Raw genomic sequence first — 22,998 nt, 5'->3', positions numbered from 1 at the left:
AATTGTTCTCACTGTCAGGAAATTTCTCCTCAGTTCTAAGTTGCTTCTCTCCTTGATTAGTTTCCACCCATTGCTTCTTGTTCTACCCTCAGGTGCCTTGGAGAATAGTTTGACTCCCTCTTCTTTGTGGCAATATGTTGACAGCAGCAAAACAGTATGGACAAAAATGGAATTCTCACCATGGTGAAACGAACGACTGCAGAAGCTGATGGAGAATGATGTCAACGATATTGATATGGACTCTTTGTAATGAGTGGAAATTTGTGTTTTGTTTTTTAACGTTTTTTTTAAAAAACTTAATAAAATTATTCTTTTAAAAAAAAGAACAGAATTTCAGATAATAAGGCTGAATCGAAGCTATCCATGACAGCGATTTCTCCTAGCTTGCGAAAATAAAACTTAACCCCTGGTTTTTTAAAAAATAAAAATAAAGGAGAGAGAAGAATCGGAATTCTATAAAATCTGGGATATAGGGTACATTTGGTTGGAAGACAGACGTAAAGCTAACAAGTAAGGAATATGTAAGATATATATAGAAAAAGAAAGAGAAACGGACGGGTCTGTAAATATTGCTATAATTTAATTATATATATTACGCATAGCCTGTATAGTTAGTAAATATGTCCATGTGAATGACACTGATAGGAAACGCTGTAATGATTGGAATTGCTGTTGTTGTTTTTTTAAATGTTGAAATGTTTTTAATAAAGTTTTTAAAATTTAAAAAAAGAAAAGAAAAAAAAGAAAGGGAGTCCAATAAGGGCACTTCCCTCTTTGGATACGGCAGCAGAGGAGAGGAGAGGAGAGGAGGAGGAGGAGGAGGAAGAGAGGGTGGGGTGGGGTGGGGTGGGGAATCCCGTTTAGGGACCACGTGCTTGGCCCCCTTCCCGGCCCGGCCCCAAGGTGTGGCTCTCCGGAGGAGGGAGGGCCAGGACCGGAGCGCTGCGGGGGGAGGGAGGCGGAGGGCAGGGCAAGGCAGGGCTGGGGCTGTGAAAGAAGCTGGGGCGAGGCTTCCACTCCGGGAAGGGCCAGCGCGAGCATCTGCTGGAAAGGAAGAAAGAGAGAGAGAGAGAGAGAAAGAAAGAAAGAGACAGAGAAAGAAAGAGGCACCGGTGCCAACTCCGCCGTCCCGCTGATCAGCAAAGCCGCCGCCGCCGCCACTTCGCCCGGGCCAGCGCCCCTCTCTCGCCCCTTTCTCCACCGCTCCATCTTCCACCTCGCCCGCCCGCTCGCCCGGCGCGATGCCGGTCAAAGGAGGCACCAAGTGCATCAAATACCTGCTCTTCGGCTTCAATTTCGTGTTCTGGGTAGGTGGGCAGACCTATGCAGGTGTGGCGGGTTGGGAGAGCCTCCGTTGCGTCCCCTCTCTAAAAAAATCGGGGGCTCCGAAGGTCCTGGGTAGGGGGCGGTCTCTGAGCAAATGCAGAGAGCCTCGGGAGAGGGGGAGTGAATCAGAATCGAGCTGGAAGGGTCCTTGGAGGTCTTCTAGTCCAGCCCCTTGTTCAAGCAGGAGAGCCTACCGCTTCCCTATCGCTTGGTGCTTAAGGGTCTCCGGGCTCCTGGGTAGGGGAAAGTCTCTGAGCAGGTGCAGAGAGCCTAGGGAGAGAGGGAGTGAATCAGAATCGAGCTGGAAGGGACCTTGGAGGTCTTCTAGTCCAGCCCCCCTGCTTAATCAGGAGACCCTATTGCTTCCCTATTGCTTGGGGCTTAAGCAGCTTGGGGGGGCGCAGAGCTTTCGGGAAAGGGTCAACCGGCCCTTTGGGAGGGGTCTCCCGCACACCTGGCACGCCAGGTAAGAACAGCCGCCAGCAGGCGTCGGGGAAGGGGGGGGGTGAGTGGCTGGCTGGCTGGATTAGGGGTTTTCTGATTCGCTTTGGAATTTGAGGAGGGGGCGAGTAGTTGCGAGGCTGGGCGGGGATGCGGGAAAATGGGGGCCGCCGGATTTAAGTCGTTCTGGCGATCCCCCCGGGGGAAATAAATGCCAGCCGTGCCCGAATCTTCAGCTGGAGGAAAACCAAGGGCGGGGCGGGATCGTCCGGAAAGTCCCCGTCCCTCCCGCTGCAAAAGTAGGAAGAGAGGAAAAAAAGGTGGATCGACCGAAGGAGCGGCTTCGCGGGTCGATCCCCCATGGGGTTGGGGTCTTTTGGGGGGGGGTTGGCGTCTGGGTGGCAGCCTGCCCGTCTTTGCCACTCCTCCACCGCTGGGAGGACAAAAATAATGTAGTAATTTGGAATATATATATAGAGGGTGGTGATAAAAATGTAAAAAGAAACGAGATGTGGGGAGGGGTTTAAGCCCCCAGCTTGTTTGGGGATAAGGTCCTTCTCCCAGGGAGTCAAAAAAGTGGAGATGGAGACCGAAACCTCATAAATGAAGCCTTCCTTTCTCTCTCCCTTGCATCATGTCCAGTTTGATTGGAGTTGTGGCTGCCGTATTTGGCTTGTGTAAACACCTCTGGCCCCTCTTGAGCCGATCATGGACCAAAGTTAAGATGTGGATAATGGATAGTAAGATAGTCCAGTGGTACCCAATCTTTAGTTGGCCATGCCCCACCTAAGCATATCTAAAATCCTGATGCCCTTCCTGTGGCATATAATTTTTACTTTACTCAAAAAGTGAACTCAACTCACACGGAGGAAGCTTAAAAGGCCATTAACTTGGTTTAAACAAGGTTCAAATTGCTCCCATTAAAAATCAAATTGCCTGCCCCCATTGTGGGGCGTGGCCTCCACATCGGGAACCACTGGCCTAGTCTTCTCAGTTGTTTAAAGCAACAAAAGGATCTTATGGCCAAACACAGGAAGTAATCCAAATCAATGTTTCTTATATACTTCTGGGGTCAGATGCTTCTGTTTTGATGTTCTCCTTGGTTGTAGGCTGGTTCCTGACCCCAATAAAGAGTTGATTGGCTGGTTGGTTGGTTGATTAGTTGATTGATTGATTGGATGGTTGGTTGGTTGGTTAGTTGATTGGTTTGATGGTTGGTTAGTTGATTGGTTGAGGAGCTTCTCCAGGCCCCATCTATCCACACTCCTTCTCCAGGATTGGCCCTGCTGATTGGGTTGCTCATGGCCTTGACTCTACAACTCACCCAGAATAGGAAAATGCTCTAGATAGATGGATCCAGATGTTGACTATCTTATTCACTGTTGGGTCAATCCACAAATGAGGGTTTGTTCTTCAACTGTGTATTATGGAAACCCCATAATACACAGTTGAAGTGTGTATTTAGACATACTGTCTAATAATTACAGTATGGGTTTGTGACCTCACTGTTGGAGGCCTCTGGAATTCTTTTCAAGTTGTTAAATTGTTGGAAAACACAGCTAATTGTGAAGAGGCCTGCTTGGAACAAGGACTTCATGCTTTCTTTTCTAAGTGTGTGGACGGTACTTTGGGTTAGACCTTCTGTTTTGTACCATGGAATTGTGTATCTTGGTGTTGTGTATTGGGTTTTGCCTCACCTTTGCTTTAAGAAAAAAAAATATTTTCCTTTGTGTCAACTCCCCAATGATTGCTGAACCCCCAGGAAAAATTGGGGAGTATTCTGTAATATGTTTTACTTCATCTAGATGGATATTAACGCTCATTTGCTTATCTGAAAGAGACGTGAAAGGTTTTTGAGTCATGAGAAAATTTTCCTCAACTAAGTTCTCCTAGAATTTTCCACCCTCTGTGAAATTTTCTGCTTCCAGCATTAATCAGATGGGGAGATTACCTAACTTGTACACAGTGACTTTTCTGGTTGAAGGAATCTCCCTCCAGGTAAAGACTGGGAAAGCACCAGAGAAGGACGCAAGATTTGACTCCGATACAGAACTTATTATACAGTGTTTATTGACGTTTCTGTTCCATTCAATCAGGGTAGTGCTGGAAGGGACGTCAGAGGTCTTCTAGTCCAACCCCCTGTTCGAGCAGGACACACTATACCATTTCATACAAAGGGCTGTTGGGAGAAATGTCCTTCTGGGTTCAATTCCAAGTGGGGAGAAAAATACTGGAAACATGGAGGCTGCTTGGAAAGATGGTTTTAATGGTGGACAGGATCCCATGCCTTGAAGATGTTGGGCGAAGGGAAAAAATGGGCAGAGATGCTGAGAGCGCCTTAGTTTTATGCCCTCTCTGGGATTTTGAATTTGAGCTTGTATTCTGATTGGTTGTCAGACTCCCATGGGGCCCTGCAGGGGCAACTCTGTAGGCTGTCCCGAGTTCCAGGCTTGGTTGAGGCTTGCTGGGTGATGTAATCTTCCCAGGTGCCATGTGGTGAGATGGGTGGAGGGTTAATCCTACCTTTATTGGATCTTGGGTGAGGACATTTGCCTGTGAATTTGCCTAGCTATCTCTTTATCTCTTAAGTTCAGACATCTGCTGTGGGCTATTGAGGATGGTGGGAGCTGTTAAGAGTGAGTCTGCTTCCTGCCTCAAAAAACATGTTTCTCCATTTCTCATCCAGGGAAATATAACATTCTGCCTTTCTAATATTTCATAGAATATATCATTTTTCTAGGAGAGGGGTGGGTGCTAACTTCCTACAGGCCTGTCCAGTGTCTTCCTAAAAACCTCCAGGGATGAAACACCCACAATTTCTGAAGGCAAGCGGTTCCACTGGTGAATTACTCTCACTGTTAGGAAGTTTCTCCTTAATTCCAGGTTGCTTCTCTCCTTGAGTTTCCATCCATTGTTTCTGGTGCTTTGGAGAATAGGTTGACCCCCTTCTTCTTTGTGGGCAGCCCAGGGGTGAAATCCTCCTGGTTCGGCCTGGTTTGGATGAACCAGTAGGGACGATTGCCGCTGTTTCTGTGAACCGATAATTAAAAAAAGCTTCCAAGATCCTCCGAAGCTTTTTAAAGCATTTCCCCCCCCTGTCTATTTCCTGCCGAACCGGCAGGAAAAAAAATGGTTTAAAAAGTGGGAAATAGTTGGCCCCACCCACCCGGTCACATGACCCCTCCACACCAAGCCACGCCCACAGAACCAGTAGCAAAAAAAAAAAGATTTCACCACTAGGGCAGCCCCTCAAATACTGGAATATTGCTCTTGTGTCCCTCTAGTCCTTCTTTTCTCTAGACCCGTGATGGCGAACCTATGGCATGCGTGCCATAGCTGGCACGGAGAGCTATTTGTTAGAGCAAGCGAGGCTCTACCCTGTCAGCTGGCCAGCGCACATGTGCACGCTGGCCAGATGACTTTGGCCTTCTTTTGAGGCCATTTTTCACCCTCCAGAAGCCTCCAGAGCATGAAAAACCAGCCCTATGGACAAACTGGAAGTTCAGGAGCGGATTTCCGGTTTGCTTGTAGGACTGTTTTTCGCCCTCCGGAGCGTTCAGGGGCCTTTGGCTTCCCTGAAGGCTCCGGAGGTTGAAAATCGGCCCTATGGACAAACCCAAAGTCACCATTCCCAAACTTCCAGGTTCTCTGTAGGTCTGTTTTTCGCCCTCCGGAGGCTTCAGGGAAGCTCCTGAGGTGTCCGAAGGGTGTTTTCGCCCTCCCTAGGCTCCTAGAAAGCCTCTGGAGCCTGGGGAGGACAAAAAAAATGTGCCAAAAGCGGAGAGGGTGTGTGTCGCACGCATAGCATTATGGGTGTGGCATGCCCGCGCACCTCCCCCCTGCGTTCCCCCCCGCTTTTGGCACTTGTGGAAAAAGATTCGCCATCACTGCTCTAGGTCTAGCCAAACCCAACTCCTGCAAGCATTCTTCTTCATATGTTTTAATCTCCAGGCCTTCAATCATCTTGGTTGACTGGAGACGTGTGGGTGGTCCCGGATGGCCTTGGATTCCTGCTGAATTGTGGTTTTTTCCCTGCCTAGGACAAACAGAAGCAAAATGCATTCCACGGAAGAAGCCAGTACTTGCAGATAGGGGCTCAAGTTCGGGTTGGCCAAGTATCTCTTTCCATGTTCCTTAAGTCTCCCATTCACAGTGTAGCAAAGGAAAAGGGATTGCCAGGGTTTGTGGGTGTCTCTGAAAACTTGTCTCTGCCTGCCCTCGGTTCCTTGGGTGGGGCTGTGCTCTGTTTCCATGCTGTCAGAAATGGACTCGTCATTCACAGACCAGAATAGACAACTGGGGCTTAGTGAATAGATAGATGATAGGGAACTCAACCAGATAGCTCACAATGAGCCCTTTCTCGCAGTTGGCAGCAAGAGTGGGAAGCAATTGATTTATGGGAAATCAATTGATTTATGGGAAGCAGAAATGGAGCAGGTGTCGTTCTTGTGCGTGATGGGACAGAGCTTTTGAAAGCTTGAGTTGTGACCACTCCACTATGCCCAGTTCACCGTCTGAAACTGTTTTCTGGGCTTCTTTAACAGGTTCTCCTTCCTTTTTCTTCTTCTCCTTTCCCCCCCACTAATTACTTGCAAAGGGATTAGCCTCTGTCCTATTTATGTTGTTTGTATTGGTTGTCATGGATTGCACCAGTGAGGCAAAAGCTAATTTCGTTGTATACACATATGTACAATGACAATAAAGGCTATACTATACTTGAAAAGGTCTTGTATGTTGCTGGAATGAGGACCCCATCGGGACCTGCAATTTGGTTGAGCAGAAACGCGAAATTACAGCGGTGTAGTTAGCTCAGTGGCTAAGATGCTGAGCTTGTCGATCAGAAAGGTCGGCAGTTCAGTGGTTCAAATCCCTAGCGTCGCTTAACAGAGTGAGCTCCCATTACTTGTCCCAGCTTCTGCCAACCTAACAGTTCGAAAGCACGTAAAAATGCAAGTAGGAAAATAGGAACCACCTTTGGTGGGAAGGGAACAGTGTTCCATGCGCCTTCAGCATTTAGTCATGCCAGCCACATGACCACGGAGACGTCTTCAGACAGCACTGGCTCTTCGGCTTTGACACAGAGATGAGCACCACCCCCTAGAGTCGGGAACGACTAGCACATATGTGTGAGGGGAACCTTTAGCTTTATCTGTCAAAAGGTTTCTTTCCACAATGCTCATCGACCCTCACAATACATGGATCATAATTCTCAAACATGGGGACATTTCATTTTATGGACTTAAGTTCTCCAGGATGCTGTATTTTTCTATAATTTAGAATACTTAGAACACTACCAGAGTTGGAAAAGGACCTTGGAGGTCATCTAGTCCAACCCCATGTTCTAGTAAGAGACCGTATACAAATGGCTGCCCAATCTCTTCTTAAAAACCTCCAGTGCTGGAGCACTCACAACTTCTGGAGGCCAAGCTGTTCCACTGGTTAATTGTCCTCACTGTTATGAAGTTTCTCCTTCATTCCAGGTTGCTTCTCTCCTTGGTTAGTTTTCATCCATTGCTTCTTGTCCTGCCTTCTGGTGCTTTGGGAAATAGGTTGACCCACTCTTCTTTTGCTTCTAACTTCCATGTGGTTTGATATAGGCGAAGGAAGACTGGTATTACTTGTAGGTCTGGCTTTTCCAACATGAGCTTTGAGGATTGTGTGAAGTCTTTGGCCAACTATTATCCCATTCTCAGACAACTTTCAAGTATAACTCACAAAGGCATTTAGTACACGCCAAATTTCGTCTTGGGTGGAAAGGAAGAAGCTTAGCAGAAAGAGTGAAAGGGAAGCCCCAACCTGGCTTGGCCAGTTGGCTTCAGCAGATGCTTCCAGGGAAGGTAAAACTCAGCAGAAAATAGTTGTCCTTTGTTGATGGAGAAGATCCCAGGTTTTGGTCTACTTCTTCATTTCTTAAAGCCATCTGAAGTCTCAGATTCAGTGCAAAGGTGAACACATTCAGAGGGATCCGTTAAATCTTGATTTTGATCGGTGCTCTGGGAGGTAAGATTGAAAACGGGCCTGGGATAGCTCAGGGAAATTCCCCACCATTTTGAACCTTGCTGGTAATTGACAGGTTTCACCTGATGATGCAGTGATTAGAATGTGTCAGGTAATGAGGATTTAATAGCTGCCAGATGATGTAAGGTTGTAATCTGTAAACTGATGCAATGAGGATGATTCAGCAAACTAGGCATAGCCTCTTTAAGACTCTGATAGGGTCCACACAAGTCATTTACCCTTTTTAAGAGGTGTCTATATATGCCATATATGCCATTAGAGGGCATTTCTCTCGTTGTGTATCTCATTTCTCTCCTTGTGTTCGTAGCTGAGTGGTAAGGGATTTATCTCCATGTATATGTTTGTATATGTTTGTATATAAACCACTATTAACTGTATAAAGGTGCTGTGTGCTGTGTTTTGCTCCTGGATTTATCTCATAATAATAGTCACTCTTCCAAAAGTCTGACAGAATGCCCTATTGCAGACTAACTCTGCCCCCAGTCAAGAGTTTGATCCTGACCAGTTCAAGATTGACTCAACCTTACCTCTTTTAGAGGTGGGTAAAATGAGGACTAGATTGTTGAGGGGCAATATGCTGACATTATAAACCGCCCAGAGAGTGCTATAAAGCACTACGAAGCGGCATATAAGTCTAATCGCTATTGCTTAAAACTTAGAAGCAAGCAGCATAAAAAACATTGGAAATTCCACTCAGCAGAGGCCCAATAAGAGTTGACCATTGACCCTACCCCCTGCTCTACGTTCAATCAGATGTATACTTTAAAATCCTGAGTATTTTCAATTTTAACAAAACAACATGCTTGTTTAATTAAGCAACAAGCTGTGGTGTAGATTTTTTTGGGGGAAAAAAACCAGGGGATATTAAATTAATTAGGATCTTAAAACTATTCAACCTACACTTTCATCAGCAGAGTTTATTTCAAATTTCCGGTACCTGCTGGTGGTACCGCGCGGCGTAAACTAATCGAATTGTTCCTCTTGAAATTGGGAGGCAATACTCAATTAGCTGAAGTTTTGCTTTTTAATCTTAACGATTTTGAAAAATGATCCGCTCAGCATTAATAATCAGTTATATCAGACATTACTGCCTGGACGGACAGAATATATTTTCTCATGCTGTTAAAAACCGTTCAGTGCCAAAGAACTGTTTGTCTGCTGTTGCCCCAAAGCTATTATCCGAGAAAGGTTAATGGTGGCGTGGAAACTGCATAGATTGCTTCCCCCCCCCTTCATTATTTAATCCTGTGAAAGCATTCGTTTTATAAAGAGGAGTGTCTTCTGTGAAGAAATCTCCCAGCTCCCATTACTGACCGCAACTCTTCAAACGGCAGGAAGGCAAGCTTGCACTTTTTAAAAAGAAGTAGGAAAAAAAACAGGAAGGAACCGGCCTTATCAAAACATAGAATGTCCTCCACTTGTAAATTCTTCAGCTTTTATTAATTGCTTTTATAGCTGGGCCTCCAAAACGCCCTCCTGCCATCTTCCTTCGTTCAAGCCAGTTATATCCCCCCTCCAGTGGTGGGAGTCAAATAATTTAACAACTGGTTCTCTGTCCTAATGACCAGTTGGGTAGGCGTGGCTCGGTGGTCATGTGACTGGGTGGGCGTGGCCAACTCAACGTCACTCCCGTCGATAGCTGCTTCGCCTTAGTTGTTACAATGTAATAAGGGTTAACCAGAGAGGCAGTTTCTGTAAGCAGGGCAATAAAGATTAGGCTAGAAACAACACCAGAATGTTTTCTTCCTGCCTTCCTTACGGGATTAGCCCTGTAAAGTGGGAAAAAACAAAAGGAGATTTCTTCCAACAACTGCTTCTCCGAACTGCTTAGAAAGTTAACAACCATTTCTCCCGAATAAGTGCGAACTGGCTGAATCTCACCACTGCCCCCCTCCCATCTCTGCAGAGTTAATTACAGATAGTCCTCAACTTATTAAAAAAAAAATTTACTGACCGAAGTTACAACGACCCTGAAATGAGTGGCTTGTGACCATTTCTCACGCTTATTGTACGACCTGGGCTGCGTCGTCATGATCAAAATTCAGACGCCTGGCCACTGAATTGTAATTATGAACGGTTGCCGCGTCCCGAGGTCACGTGATCTCCTATTGCGAACTTCCGGCAAGCAAAGACGATGGGGAGGCAAGATTCATTTAACAACCGTCTTACAGAGAGGGTGAAATGGGTTCTTTTATCCCGAGAAGAGAATATATTTAACCTCGTCCCTGTTTGGAAATCACATCCGGATTTTGGGCTTGCGATGAAAATGAAAAAACAAAACTTTGATTTTGTTGTTGTTGTTAGTTGTGAAGTCATGTCCGACCCATCACGGTGCCATGGACCACATTCCTCCAGGCCTTCCTGTCCTCTACCATCCTCCGGAGTCCATTTAAGCTCACGCCGACTGCTTCAGTGACTCCATCCAGCCACCTCATTCTCTGCCGTCCCCTTCTTCTTTTGCCCTCCATCTTTCCCAGCATGAGGCTCTTCTCCAGGGAGTCCTTCCTTCTCATTAGGTGGACAAAGCACTTGAGTTTCATCTTCAGGATCTGGCCTTCCAAAGAGCAGTCAGGGATGATCTCCTCTAGGACTGACCGGCATTAGGCTCTTCTCCAGTGAGTCCTTCCTTCTCATTTGGTAGCCAAAACTTTGATTTTGTTTTTGCTAATTAGATAGGCTCATTGTTCTCGAAATGGCTAAGGCATGCTACTGTGTAAAAGTAAAAAATATCGAGGTTATAATGTTGTTATCTTCTAGAGCAGTGATGGCAAACCTTTTCAGCACTGAGTGTCCAAAGCGGAACACATGTTGGTGTGCCAAAGTCACCGGAAACCAGAAGACCAGCTGGCCGGCACACGCATGCCTGATTTTTGGCAATTTCAGGCCATTTTCAGATCATTTTTCAGGCCATTTTTGGCCTGAAAACAGCCTGAAAACGGACTCTGGGCACTTTTCAGGCCATTTTTTGGGCCTTTTTCAGGTGGTTTTCCGGGTACTCTGGCGCATAACTATTAGAGTTAAATAAATCACAGTGATTGTTATAATATTAGATACTTAAGGTATTGGAAATTAAGCCAAGATGAGATTAAATAATGAATAAGATTGTATATTTTAATGTTGGCACAAAATATTTGTACCCAGATGACACACTGGGTGATGGAAAATGGATTGTTTATCTAAAAATAAAATTAATTTTATTTTTAAAAAAGCAATGAAAATTTGAGGTTCCGTTGTCCTAAATCATGGACTACCTTTATTTCATTTTGCAAAGTCCAAAACGAAACTCACACACATTAACATAGAAAAAGGAGTTTCACGCGGAACCTATTTTCATTTGGCCAACGGCACCAGTTGGGAAACAGGTTTTGCTACTAATCTGGGCTGGAATTTAATGTTAATTGGCTGATGAAAATCAGAATTTAGCATCTCACTCTCACAACTTCGGAATTGCAAAAGGGGTTTTAGTTTGGGTGAATGAAACCAACAACAATCCCTTAGGTTGAGCTGCCTAACAGAAAAGGTTCACAGGATGCTAAAAAATAGGTAACGCTTGCCTTTCCAGGCAGGTGTTAATAGGACTATAACTTCTCTTTTTATTGTTTTATTTTTATTAAGAAAAGGAGAAAGAAAAAAAGGAAAAGACACATATAAAGGAAGCAAGGAGAGAGAGAAAATAAAACAAAGTAGACGAACAGGCAGTTTACAAACATAGAATTAGGTTAAAGTTTTCAATATTTCATTTATTTGTTAGTTTACCTTTTTATGTCACCCATCTCACTGTTAAAGTGACTCTGGGTGGCTTACAATATAACATTTGTTTAATTATACTGAATATACTGGGTTGTTTTAAAATCTGCCAGTCATTGTTAAACTCCATGTACTGTATTTTTCGGAGTATAAGAGGCACCGGAGTATAAGATGCACCAAGATTTTGAAGAGGCAAATTTTTAAAAAAAGTTTTTGCACTGCAGACCACCAAATAACGTTCCGTTTTTCGTGAAAACAGGCCCATTTTTTTTTCAAAAAGAGGGCATGCATAGTCTTTAGGAGGCTTATAGAGTGCTCCTGGGAGCTGGGGGGTGGGAGGCAAAATTGAACAAAAAACGGCCCGTTTTTCACTCATTTCTGCCCTCCCCAGCCCCCAGGAGCTCTCTGGAAGCCTTCTGACTGCTCTTTAGAAGGTCAGATCCTGAAGAGGAAACTCAAATACTTTGGCCACCTAAGGAGAAGGAAGGACTCCCTGGAGAAGAGCCTCATGCTGGGAAAGATGGAGGGCAAAAGAAGAAGGGGATGGCAGAGAAGGAGGTGGCTGGATGGAGTCACCAAAGCAGTCAGAGTGAGCTTAAATGGACTCCAGAGGATGGTAGAGGACAGGAAGGCCTGGAGGAACATTGTCCATGGGGTCACGATGGGTCGGATACGACTTTGCGACTAACAAACAACAACAAATTATAAAAGTAGCTATTTAAATGAGCCTATATATTGAATTATAGTCTCCTATGGTAGACCTATTTCTGCATGCCCAATCTTTTCATCCTTGGCCTGATACAAGCAATAAAAGACACTTTATGAGAAAACTCTGCAGTAATAATAAAAAATAATAATAATAAATTTGGATTTATTAGCCGCTCCCTTTCCGGGCAGGACTCGGGGCGGCGTACACCAAGACATATATAAACATACATATATACAAAGACATACATGCACGGAGGAGGTAATAGATTAAAACATTAAGACAAATTAAAACCATTAACAAATAAAAAATCCAATATACAATAAAAATTTAAAATTTAAAAAAGACAGTCAGGAGGAATATGAAAAGATTACGGTTGAGCCAGGCCGGATGATTGAAAGAGGTGGGTCTTCAACTGTACACGGAAGGAGCGGAGATCGGAAATAATCCTGATGTCACGGGGGAGGTCATTCCACAGGGCTGGGCCCATCACAGAGAAGGCTCTGCTCCTGGATGTCGCCCCCCAACACTGTTTGGCGGACGGCACCCGGAGAAGTCCCTCTCTGTGTGAGCGAATTGGTCGTAGGGATGTGTGGGGCAGGATGCGATCCTGCATGTAACTAGGTCCTATGCCATGAAGCGCTTTAAAGATCATAATCAAAACCTTGAAACGCACTCGGTAGACCACAGGAAGCCAGTGCAGCTCGCGCAGGAGAGGTGTTACAGGGGAGTATCTAGACCTCCCCATAATCACCCGCGCGGCCGCGTTCTGGACCAACTGTAGTCTCCGAGTGCATCTCAAGGGAAGCCCCATGTAGAGAGCATTGCAGTAGTCCAGGCAAGACGTCACTAGCGCATGGGTGACTGTGTGTAGGGCATCCCGGTCCAATAAGGGGCGCAATTGGCGCATCAGGCGGACCTGATGGAACGCCCCCCTAGCCACGGCTGTTACATGGTCATCCATGGACAGCCGGGCATCTAGGAGGACGCCCAAATTGCGCACCTGTTCCATGGGGGCTAGTTGCACGCCCCCAATGGCCAGAGATGGAAGCACCTGGTTGAACCGGGGGGCCGGAAGCCACAGCCACTCCGTCTTGGAAGGGTTGAGTTTTAGTCGGTTGCCATCCATCCAGACCCGTACGGCCTCCAAACACCGGGACATCATTTCGACGGCCTCATTGGGGTAATAAACTCTGCAATAACAAATGGATAAATACACAAAGAGAATCAGTTTCAAATGTATTTTGCTCAGTTATGGAATACAGGAAGTCTTCAACTTACAACCAAGAAACTGGACTTTTCTGCTTGGAGAACAGCCTGGTCTTCTTCCTGCATCCCTGCTGCTCTTCCTTGCTCTAGTCTTCTTCAGAAGCGTCTTCCACGCCTTTCCTCCAGGGCACGGAGAAGGTAGACAGCTGGCTTCATCTCCATCTCCTCAAGGATTCTCAAGTCTGAAATTCCCTTTCGGTTCCAGTAAAGCAGGCATGAACTGGGAAGCGGGTGAGAAGTGGAGAAGTCATTGGGTTTTTCCGATGGTCTAGTAGTTGCACAATGTGCTATATTTGACAGGTTTTCATCTTGGCTTATTGAATAGGTTTTCATCTTGGCTTATTGAGCAGGTTTTCATCTTGGCTTATTGAGTGGGGAAACAAAAGATACTCCACAACCACAATCGAAAACAAAATTTCTGCTGTTAAGTGAGACATTTGCGGAGTGAGTTTTGCACCGTTTTACGCCCTTTCTTGCTGCAGTTGCTAAGTGAATCTCTGCAGTTCATGAGTTGATAACCCGGTTGTTAAGTGAATCTGGCTTCCCTATTGACTTTTCTTGTTGGAAGGTCGCAAAAGGGGATCATATGACCCTGGTATATTGCAATTGTCATAAATACGTGTCAGTTGTCAAGCGTCTGAATTTTGATCGTACGATCATGGAGATACTAGAAAGTTTGTAGCTCTGAAAAATGGTCATGTCACACTTTTCAGGGCCGTTGCAACTTGGAACGGTCGCTAAATGAACTGTTGCAGGTCAAAGCCTACTTATAAGCCCAGTTGACGTTTGGAAAAAACACTTTTGGGCCATAATGTTAGCTACGGCTCCGTCCGTAGCTAACATTATGGCCAGTTTGGAGAAGCTGCAAATCCCACCCCTGCTGGCCCCACCATCCCACCCCTTCCCTCCCCTCCTGCCTGGCTCCTCCCAGGAGTCTCCACGCGGCCCGTTTTGGATGCGAGATAAGTGCAGGGCCTGCGCGGAGGCTCGGGGAGAGGAGGAAATGGGCCTCTCAGATGTTCTTGAAGACCAGAAACAAGCTTGTTTCCGGTCTACGGAGGGCCTCTGGAGTCCGGGGGGAGCCAGCTTTCACCCACCTAGAGGCTCAAGAAAAGCCTCCGGAGGCCAGGGAAGGCAAAAATGTCCCTCTGCCCACCATGGTGCAGGAGGCTGACTAGGCCACGCCCACCCAGCAACCGGGGCAGAGAACCCATTGCTGAAAGTTTTTGAAGCCCACCCCTGACTGTGACCAAACATCCAAAGATTCCACAAGTTCTGGAAAGTTGTCTTCTGTTCTCTCTGCCTCAGGCTGTTCTCTGTTGGTAGCAGAGGTCCCGGAAAACTGTCATTTTTGTTGTTGTCATTCCTCAGGGAGAGGTGACCGCATTCCTCCACTCTGCTATTGTTTCCCAAGTCTAAGCTTCATTTTAATTATTGCTTCATTTTGGCCACTCCAGCCCCAGCTTACCGTACGCAACCCAGATTTCCCGAAAGCTCTTTTTTTTGGTTCCTCTGCGTTCTTCCTTATCATGACAACGTTTAATTCATTGACTTAATCGCCCTGCTTTGCAATGCTTCCTTTTTCCCCTCCTCCTCTACAAACCATGGTTATTTTATGACTGGATTCTGGTCCCATCCTGGTTCTTAAGTTCTCTTCATTGGGGTCCTCAATTTCCCTTGGATTACAAAATGGGCTCTGTAGATTTTTGAAGTGAAGCCATGAAGTGGGGTGAAGAGACTTGGGTTCAAGTCGTCCCTCCCCCATTCCACCACCAAGTTGAGATCTAACCATCCTTTCAGTCCACCCATCTCTCAAGGTCTTTGGGGGGCTTGTGTATGGGGAGGAGGGGGTACAATTAAAGAAGGATACGCCCTTACGCCTTCTTAAAGCAGGGGCATCGAACTCGATTTCATCGAGGGCCGCATCAGGGTTGTGTTTGACCTTGGGGGAGGGGCAGGGTGAGCGTGGCCAGTATGGGCATGGCCAGCTTGACGTCACTCATGTTGTGGGCACCTGTGGTGGCTCGAACACTCCGCCAGTGAAAACGGGCTGCCAAGCTCCCTTTCGGTTGCAACGGCCACCTGCAGCCCTCTACCAGTGAAAATGAAGCTTGGGACGGCCGCAAGCAGCCCTCCTGCTCTCCGTTTTTACTGGCTCAGGCACCGGTCCTTTCACTGTTTCCAGGGTAGCTCCACGGGCCAGATCTAAGCACCTCAGGGTCCGTATCCAGTCCCCGGCCCTTGAATTTGACACCCCTGGCTTAAAGGAAGGATAGAAATGCCAGTACCACATTAATAGTGCTAACTAGAAGTAGCAATAGCGCTTAGCTTTATATACTGCTTTGCAGCTCTCTCCAAGCCGTTCACAGAGTCAGCATCTCGACAATCTGGCTCCTCATTTTACCGACCGTGGAAGGATGGAAGTCTGTGTCAACCTTGACCAGATTTGAACCTCTGGCAGTGGGCGGGGTTAGCCTGCCGTCCTGAATTTTAACCGTTCCGATCACCAAGGGCCCCGCAAGCCTCACTGAACACAGTGAATTGTATTTTCCTAACCTGTTATTATTCGGATTTACTTCTGCGTTCCTCTTCTTTTGAAACCGCCAACGGTGGCAGGACCCATTGTTGTCCCGTCACGTGCTTTCTCAACTGTTGTGACTATGGCTCCAGACTGTGGTGTGGAAATCGGCAGGGGGAACAATGATGTACTTCAGCTGTGGGCTGATGAGGCAAGACTTGGCGGGGGGGACGGATGACAGGACGCAACTCCTTGCTTGCCTAGACTAGAAAAATAAACTAGGAAGGCTGTGAAATTGACGTAAAACTTTCAAAACTGATAGGGGGTTCAGAATACGGAGGGGCAGACGTTCTCAGTAATGGGAAAGTTGGACTTTTGTCATCCACGCGTGGAGCTACAGTTGAGCCGAGCGCAGGCATTAAAACACCTCCAGGTGTCAGGGAGTGACTCCCGGGTAATTGCAAAAACTGCATAAATAGCCTGTTATTTTTACGATGCCACCTGGCTGAACAATTTGATAAGCACTTAACTAGGTCCAAGTTCCAGGTCTGTTTCCCCTTTGTAGCGTCAATCAATCACCTTCTACAACTCCTGGAGGCCCAGCTCAGAGAGCACGTAGTGAGCTCTGATCCCGCCGAAGCCCTCGCCATGAGGGACCAGAAAGAATCCCTCATGGCAAAACCGCAAAAAGAGGAAGATGGGCCGAGGCAGCTGCGATGCAGTTTGTCCACCAAGAACGATCTAGATCAGGGGTATCAAACTCAAGGCCTGGGGGCCGTATCCAGCCCACGGGGTGCTTAGATTTGGCCTGCGGTGCCACCCTGGAAACAGAGAAGGACCAGTCCGCGGTGCTTCTGCCAGTGAAAACAGCGCTTGGGAGGGCTGCAGAGCACTTGGGCCACCATAGGCACCCTCGACACAAGTGACAACGAGCTGGCCACACCCACCATGACTACTCCCACCACACCCACACCCACACACAAACACCCCCCCCCTCCGAGATCAAACACAACCCTGATGTGACCCTCACTTAAATCAAGTTTGACACTCCTGATGTAGATTCTTCAGCTGTTGGGATTCCCCCTTTGCATCCTCCTTGTGAGAAAGAAGATCATGTGGGGTGGAACACCGGTTCATTTTGCAGATGCAACATGATAATCACACTTCCTTGCTTCCGTTGCCTCCTGTTAATTTGAATTTAGAATAACAGAGTTGGAAGGGACCTTGGAGGTCTTCTAGCCCAACCCCCTGCTCAGGCAGAAAACCCTATACCAGAGGTGTCAAACTGGATTTCTTTGAAGGCGAGATCAGCATTGTAGTTCTCCTCCATGGGCCAGTGGGGGGCTGGGAGGAGAAGGGACGGACACCTCCTGCAGCACTTTAGCAGCCAAAATGGCACCTTATTTTTCCCTTCCACGGCCTCCAGCAGCACACTTGTTGGCCAAAAATAGACCATAACAGGCGTCCTGAGGCTCCGTGCGGCCCATTGATCACCTCGCCGGCCTCCAGTAGCACTCTGCTGGCCGAAAATGTGAGTTTGACACCCTGCCCTATACCATCTCAGACAAAATGTTGTCCAATCTCTTCTTAAAAACTTCCAGTGTTGCAGCATTCACAACTTCTGGAGGCAAGTTGTTCCACTGATTAATTGTTCTCACTGTCAGGAAATGTCTCCATTGTTCTAGGTTGCTTCTTTGGGCTTGATTGGATCCATTTTAATGATCCCCCACTTCTAACCGTCTTCCTTCCTATCTGCTTCTAAACTGATGGTAGTGGTTCAGAGCTGCCAGAGGGAAAATGATGCTTAGGATGTGACAGCTGGTGGATGAAGCTGGGGTTATGTGCATCCTTTAGGATGGGACCTGTTATCAATTAGCAGGGGGTGGGCGTTGTTTCTACCCCAGGGGTTTTCTTAAGCAGCTCCTAGAGACCTTTCCTGAAAAATTCCCTCCATGGAAGCTTGTGCCCAGACACACAGAACTGAAAGTCGAGAGTGGGTTGAACCAGGCGGACTTGGTGCTTGTCCTGAGTGGGTAATTCAAGCCACTTCAAACACGGAATCTCTTTGTCTTCCCTTCTCCACAGCTTGCTGGCACAGCTGTCCTCGCAGTTGGACTATGGCTTCGCTTTGATCCACAGACCAAAGACTTCTTGAATTCGAAAGAAGATGTTTCGGCTTTCTCCGCAGGTAAATCACCAAGACCTTCTCAGATTTGTAGAGAGAAGCAGCGGCTTCTGAAAGGCTTATTGGGGGAGTCGCAGAGGATAATTTAAGAAGAAGCTCCTGGTGTAGAGAGAGAGGGCTGAAAATTAAATAATGTACCTCGAGAGTTCCTGTGAAGTTATGTTAGATCAGGAAAAACAAAATCTAGGCACATAGACCGAGGATTAAACATCAGCTGTCCTTTTTCAGAAGACAGTAGTTTTTCAAACTTGGTGTCGGGGTTCCAAGTAACATACCCATAGCAAACAGAACTCCGAGGCAGATAGGTTTCTCAAAGAATACTGTATTTTTCGGAGTATAAAACGCACCTTTTTCCCTCAAAAAAGAGGGTGAAAATCTGGGTGCGTCTTATACACTGAATACGGCATTTTTTTGCCTCCTGAAACCCCGCCCCCTTCACCAAAATGGCCCTGCAGAGCCTGTAGAAGGCTTTCAGAGGGCTCCTGGGGGCTGGGGAGGGCACAAATGAGTGAAAATGGGCAGTTTTTGCCCAATTTTGCCCCACCCCCGCCCCCAGGAGCACTCTATAAGCCTCCTAAAGGCTATGCATTAAAAACTTTTGACAAGAAATGGGCCCGTTTTCACAAAAAAATGGGTGTTTTTTTTTTGTTCATTTGGGGCCTCACCCCCACTCCCCAGGAGTACTCTACAAGCCTTCTAAAGGCTATTCATGTCTTTTTCTTTTTCTTTTTTGAAAAAAAAATAATAAGGGCCATTTTTGGGAATGCAAAAACTTTTTTTTTTAAATTGCCTCTTGGTGCGTCTTATACTCCGGTGCGTCTTATACTCCGAAAAATACAGTACTTTTATTGGACATCTTATATTGGCGCAAGCTGGTGAAAACCGACTCTGAATGTTCCTGCAGTTTTCACCTCATTAAAAGTGAAAGTTTTTCCTGTTTTCCCAAACACTCAGCCACATGATCCAATCAAGGTGCCGTCCGGTTGCCTGGTAACTTCCCTCCTCCTCTCTCCAGCCACCTGTGCAGAAATGTCCTTGGTTCCCAGGAGAATGTGTTTTGTTTTGGCTACAAAACCCCAGCTATCTCTATTCCCCTCCTCCCTATCCCTGAGCTCCAGTGTGGCAACACCGAAGCCTCAAAATGGCTCTGGCCAGATCAGCTTCAAGGTTGACACTTAGAGGGGGAGGGGGGCGCGTTAAGATGGGTGTTGTGCTTCCGCCACTCACCCACATGTCAGGATTGGTGTAGAGAGCTTTATTCAGTCTGTTCCCTCAACAGCTCCATTTCAGGTTTTTCAGCTAGCCCCCAGCTGCAAGCTTAGGATGGTAACTGGCTGGAGACCAAATAGATAACCAACAGTGTTCACAGCCAAACCAAAACAGTCTTGAAAATAAAGGTTTTGCTTGGATAAGTTCCAAAAAGAAACAGCTCAAAATCCCTTCTGAGGTTAGGGACCTCCGCTGAGGTTTCTCAACAGGTCCGGTGGGCTTGCAAGGGGAAGTCACAGGAATTGTCCAAGCCAGGAGTGCAGGGGATCATATTCCAAACTAACCTTCAAGGAAATGGCTTATTAGTCCACCTGACAGATAACCAGCTGCTCCAAACACGAACATAAACTCTCTCCGCAACTGCATTAAATGCACAAGCTGCAGAGTTCCAGAAGCACAAAGAAACACCTGGCCACGACCCACACACACACGTTGCTTCCAGCAATGCGCTCCCTCTGCCTCCCGAGCTAAATAGTCAGGGGTGTGATCCTACCGGTTTAACAATCAGTTCGCTTTGCGCGTGATTTGCACACGCGCACCGTTTACAGAGAAAGCGCCTTCCGCAGGAGGAAAACAGCCGAGGCGCAGGGGAAAAAATGCAAGTAGAAAAATAGGCACCACCTTTGGTGGGAAGGTAACAGCGTTCCATGCACCTTTGGTGGTTAGTCATGCTGGGCACATGATCACGGAGACGTCTTCGGAACACATATGGCACAGAGAAATATCACAGTTTGCAAAATGATACAGATATATATAAACTATATATAAACTAACATTTTGGCCACTGGTAGCTGGACCGGCAGTAACTCAACTAGGGAATATATATAAAAGCTCAGCCTAAACTAACATTTTGGCCACTGGTAGCTGGACCGGCAGTAACTCAACTAGGGAATTCTACTGAGTAACTGCCGGTCCAGCTACCAGTGGCCAAAATGTTAGTTTAGGCTGAGCTTTTTCAAAACTGGACTTTTCAAATTCTTGACATTCCAGGTTAGCCACTTTTTCCCCAATGGAAAACCCAGAGGTTTGGCTTTGGGGTTGTCGAATTCCTTTTCAAGTTCAAAACATTTCAGGATTGTTTTTCCATTTTTTAAAAAAAATCCCTGACAAATCCAGCGCTGGCAAATTGGAAGAAAAACCAATTTTAATGCAAGAAAATGTCTTGTAAATAAGCCTTAACGAGAGCGGTGAAAGGGATTTTTTTTTTTGCTGATCTGAGCAAAATTATCCGCTAAAACCGATGCATGCTTTTCTTTTCAGCTTCTGTGTGAATTTGGGGGGAAAGAGTGTACAAACATTAGTTGGAGCTTCCAAACAGAGACAAAATCTTTTTGTTTTGTTTCAGTTACGGAGTTTGTGTGAGGTCTCCTGAAGCATTTTTTTTAAAGGCATGCCCAGTCCGAAACGCTCAGTTTTACCTTTGAAGTCAACCAGGAAGTGCTTTTCTAAAGATAATAAAAGCATGTTTGCAAAACAGACAGCCATGAACTGATAAACGCTTTCGATTGCATTTTGCCAGCAAACGTCCTTGGCTTCCTTTATGGGAGAAAAAAAATTGTGCAAGTCGTTTTCGCGGGTGGAAATTGGAGGGATGGAAGAGAACAATAGCCGAAGCTGCTAGGGTAGTATTTGTTTATCCTGGTAACGCTTGGCAATACCGCAAAAAAAAAAATGTAGATGCCCTTCAGAAAAGGTCCATTTCCATCTTGAAATTATTATTTTAAATTTTTTAAATGGTAGGTCTGGTGAGTGGACTTCGATAGGCAATTGTAGTTGGGACCCTATTTGTTCATGTATTAGAGTGTTAGCCTGCCTTTATTACTTGAGAAGAAATTCAAGATGGCAAAGGTACTTTATACTTCTCCTGTTTTCCCCGCAATAACCATCATGTGAGGTGGGTTGGGTTGAGATAGAGCCGTGATGGCGAACCAATGGCACGCCTGTCAAAGGTGGTGCGCAGAGCCCTCTCTGTGGACGTGCATGCCATCACCAGCTAGTTTCCGGTGTGTGCTTGCACACCAGTCAGCTGGTTTTTCCACACCTGGATATAGGAAACCCAAAGACCAGCTAGCCAGTGTGTATGCGCCGGGGGTGGATCCCGGCTTCTACTGCTGGTTCGCTCAGGGACATGCTTGATGCGCTCTATGCATGCATGGGCAGTAGGTAAAAAATGCTTCTGCCCATGCGCAGAAGCACAAAGCAAGATAGCGCCGCTGATAGAACCGATTCAGGGGCGTGGCCAGCTGAGTTACTACCTATTCGGCCGAACTGGTAGGAACCGGTAGGAACCCACCTCTGGTATGCGCACGCCGGCCAGCCGGTCTTTGGGTTTCTGGCGCATGCATGCACACCAACCAGCTAGTCTTCACATGCACCGGAAAACCAAAGACCAGCTGGCTGGTCCGGCACGCGCATGCATGCATAGAGCATATCAAGCATGGGCACACAGTGCCAAAAACATTCGCTATTACTGAGATGGAGTGACTGACCCTAAGTCACCCAGCCAGCTTTCCCAAATAAGGTGGGATTTGAATTCACAAATCTGGTGATTGGCCCAAAGTCACTCAGCTGGTTTCATACCTAAGGCGGGATTAGAACTCTCAGTCTCCTGGTGATTGGCCCAAAGTCACCCGGCTGGGTTTCCTGCCTAAGGTGGGACTAGAACTCATAGTCTCTTAGTGATTGGCTCACAGTCACCCAGCTGGTTTTTCTAGCTAAGGCAGGAGTAGAACTCACAGGCTCCTTGTTTCTAGGCTGGCACCCTAACCACTAGGCCAAACTGCTCATCATTCTGAATGAGAAGGGACAAAAAGGACCACCAAAGTGATTAGGTGATGCAAGGAAAGATGATAGCTATTGGTGTAAGTGCAGTCAAGGCACGGATGATGGCCCTTAGGAGATCCACAAACAGAAGGAAACAGAAGGAACCCTTAGTCAGGCCTTCAGAAAACCAGCACTAGTTGTCCTCCCTTGCCTGGTTAATGCTGCCTTGGTTGAACTCATGAACAAAAGGAATAAGGACCTTGGCAGTTTCCATGTGATATAACAATTTCTTCTTCTTCTTCTTCTTCTTCTTCTTCTTCTTCTTCTTCTTCTTCTTCTTCTTCTTCTTCTTCTTCTTCTTCTTCTTCTTCTTCTTCTTCTTCTCCTCCTCCTCTTCCTTCTCCTCCTCCTCCTTCTACTTCTACTTCTCCTCCTCCTCCTTCTCTTTCTTCTTTCTCCTCCTCCTCCTCCTCCTTCTCTTTCTTCTTTCTCCTCCTCCTCCTGCTTCAACTTCTCTTCCTCCTCCTTCTCCTCCTCCTCCCTTCTTCCTCTTCCTTCTCCTTCTCCTTTCTTCTTCTCCTTCTCCTTTTTCTCCTCCTCCTGCTTCTACTTCTCTTCCTCCTCCTTCTCCTCCTCCTCCCTTCTTCCTTCTCCTTCTCCTTTTTCTCCTCCTTCTCCCTTCTTCCTCTTCCTTCTCCTCCTTCCTCCTTCTCTCCTTTCTTCTCTTCCCCCTTTCCATGTCCTTTTCTCCTCCTC

The 22,998-nt window shown here is 46.6% G+C and overlaps 1 protein-coding gene across 1 annotated transcript in view; it reads left to right on the top strand.

Annotated features, from left to right (window-relative positions):
* The first annotated feature begins 976 nt into the window (after positions 1–976).
* The window catches only part of CD9 (CD9 molecule), a 33,381-nt gene continuing 11,359 nt past the window's right edge, over positions 977–22,998 (top strand). Inside the window, exons 1-2 of the mRNA XM_081958658.1 lie at positions 977–1,307; positions 18,111–18,213. Coding sequence (XP_081814784.1) covers positions 1,242–1,307; positions 18,111–18,213 — 169 coding nt within the window. The 5' untranslated portion in view covers positions 977–1,241. The remainder of the gene's footprint in view (positions 1,308–18,110; positions 18,214–22,998) is intronic.

This window comes from Natrix helvetica (assembly GCF_964273705.1).
Source record: "Natrix helvetica genome assembly, chromosome: 6".
Classification (NCBI taxonomy): domain Eukaryota; kingdom Metazoa; phylum Chordata; class Lepidosauria; order Squamata; family Natricidae; genus Natrix; species Natrix helvetica.
Note: the sequence above shows the minus strand (reverse complement) of the source record. Positions and strands in the feature narration are given on the sequence as shown.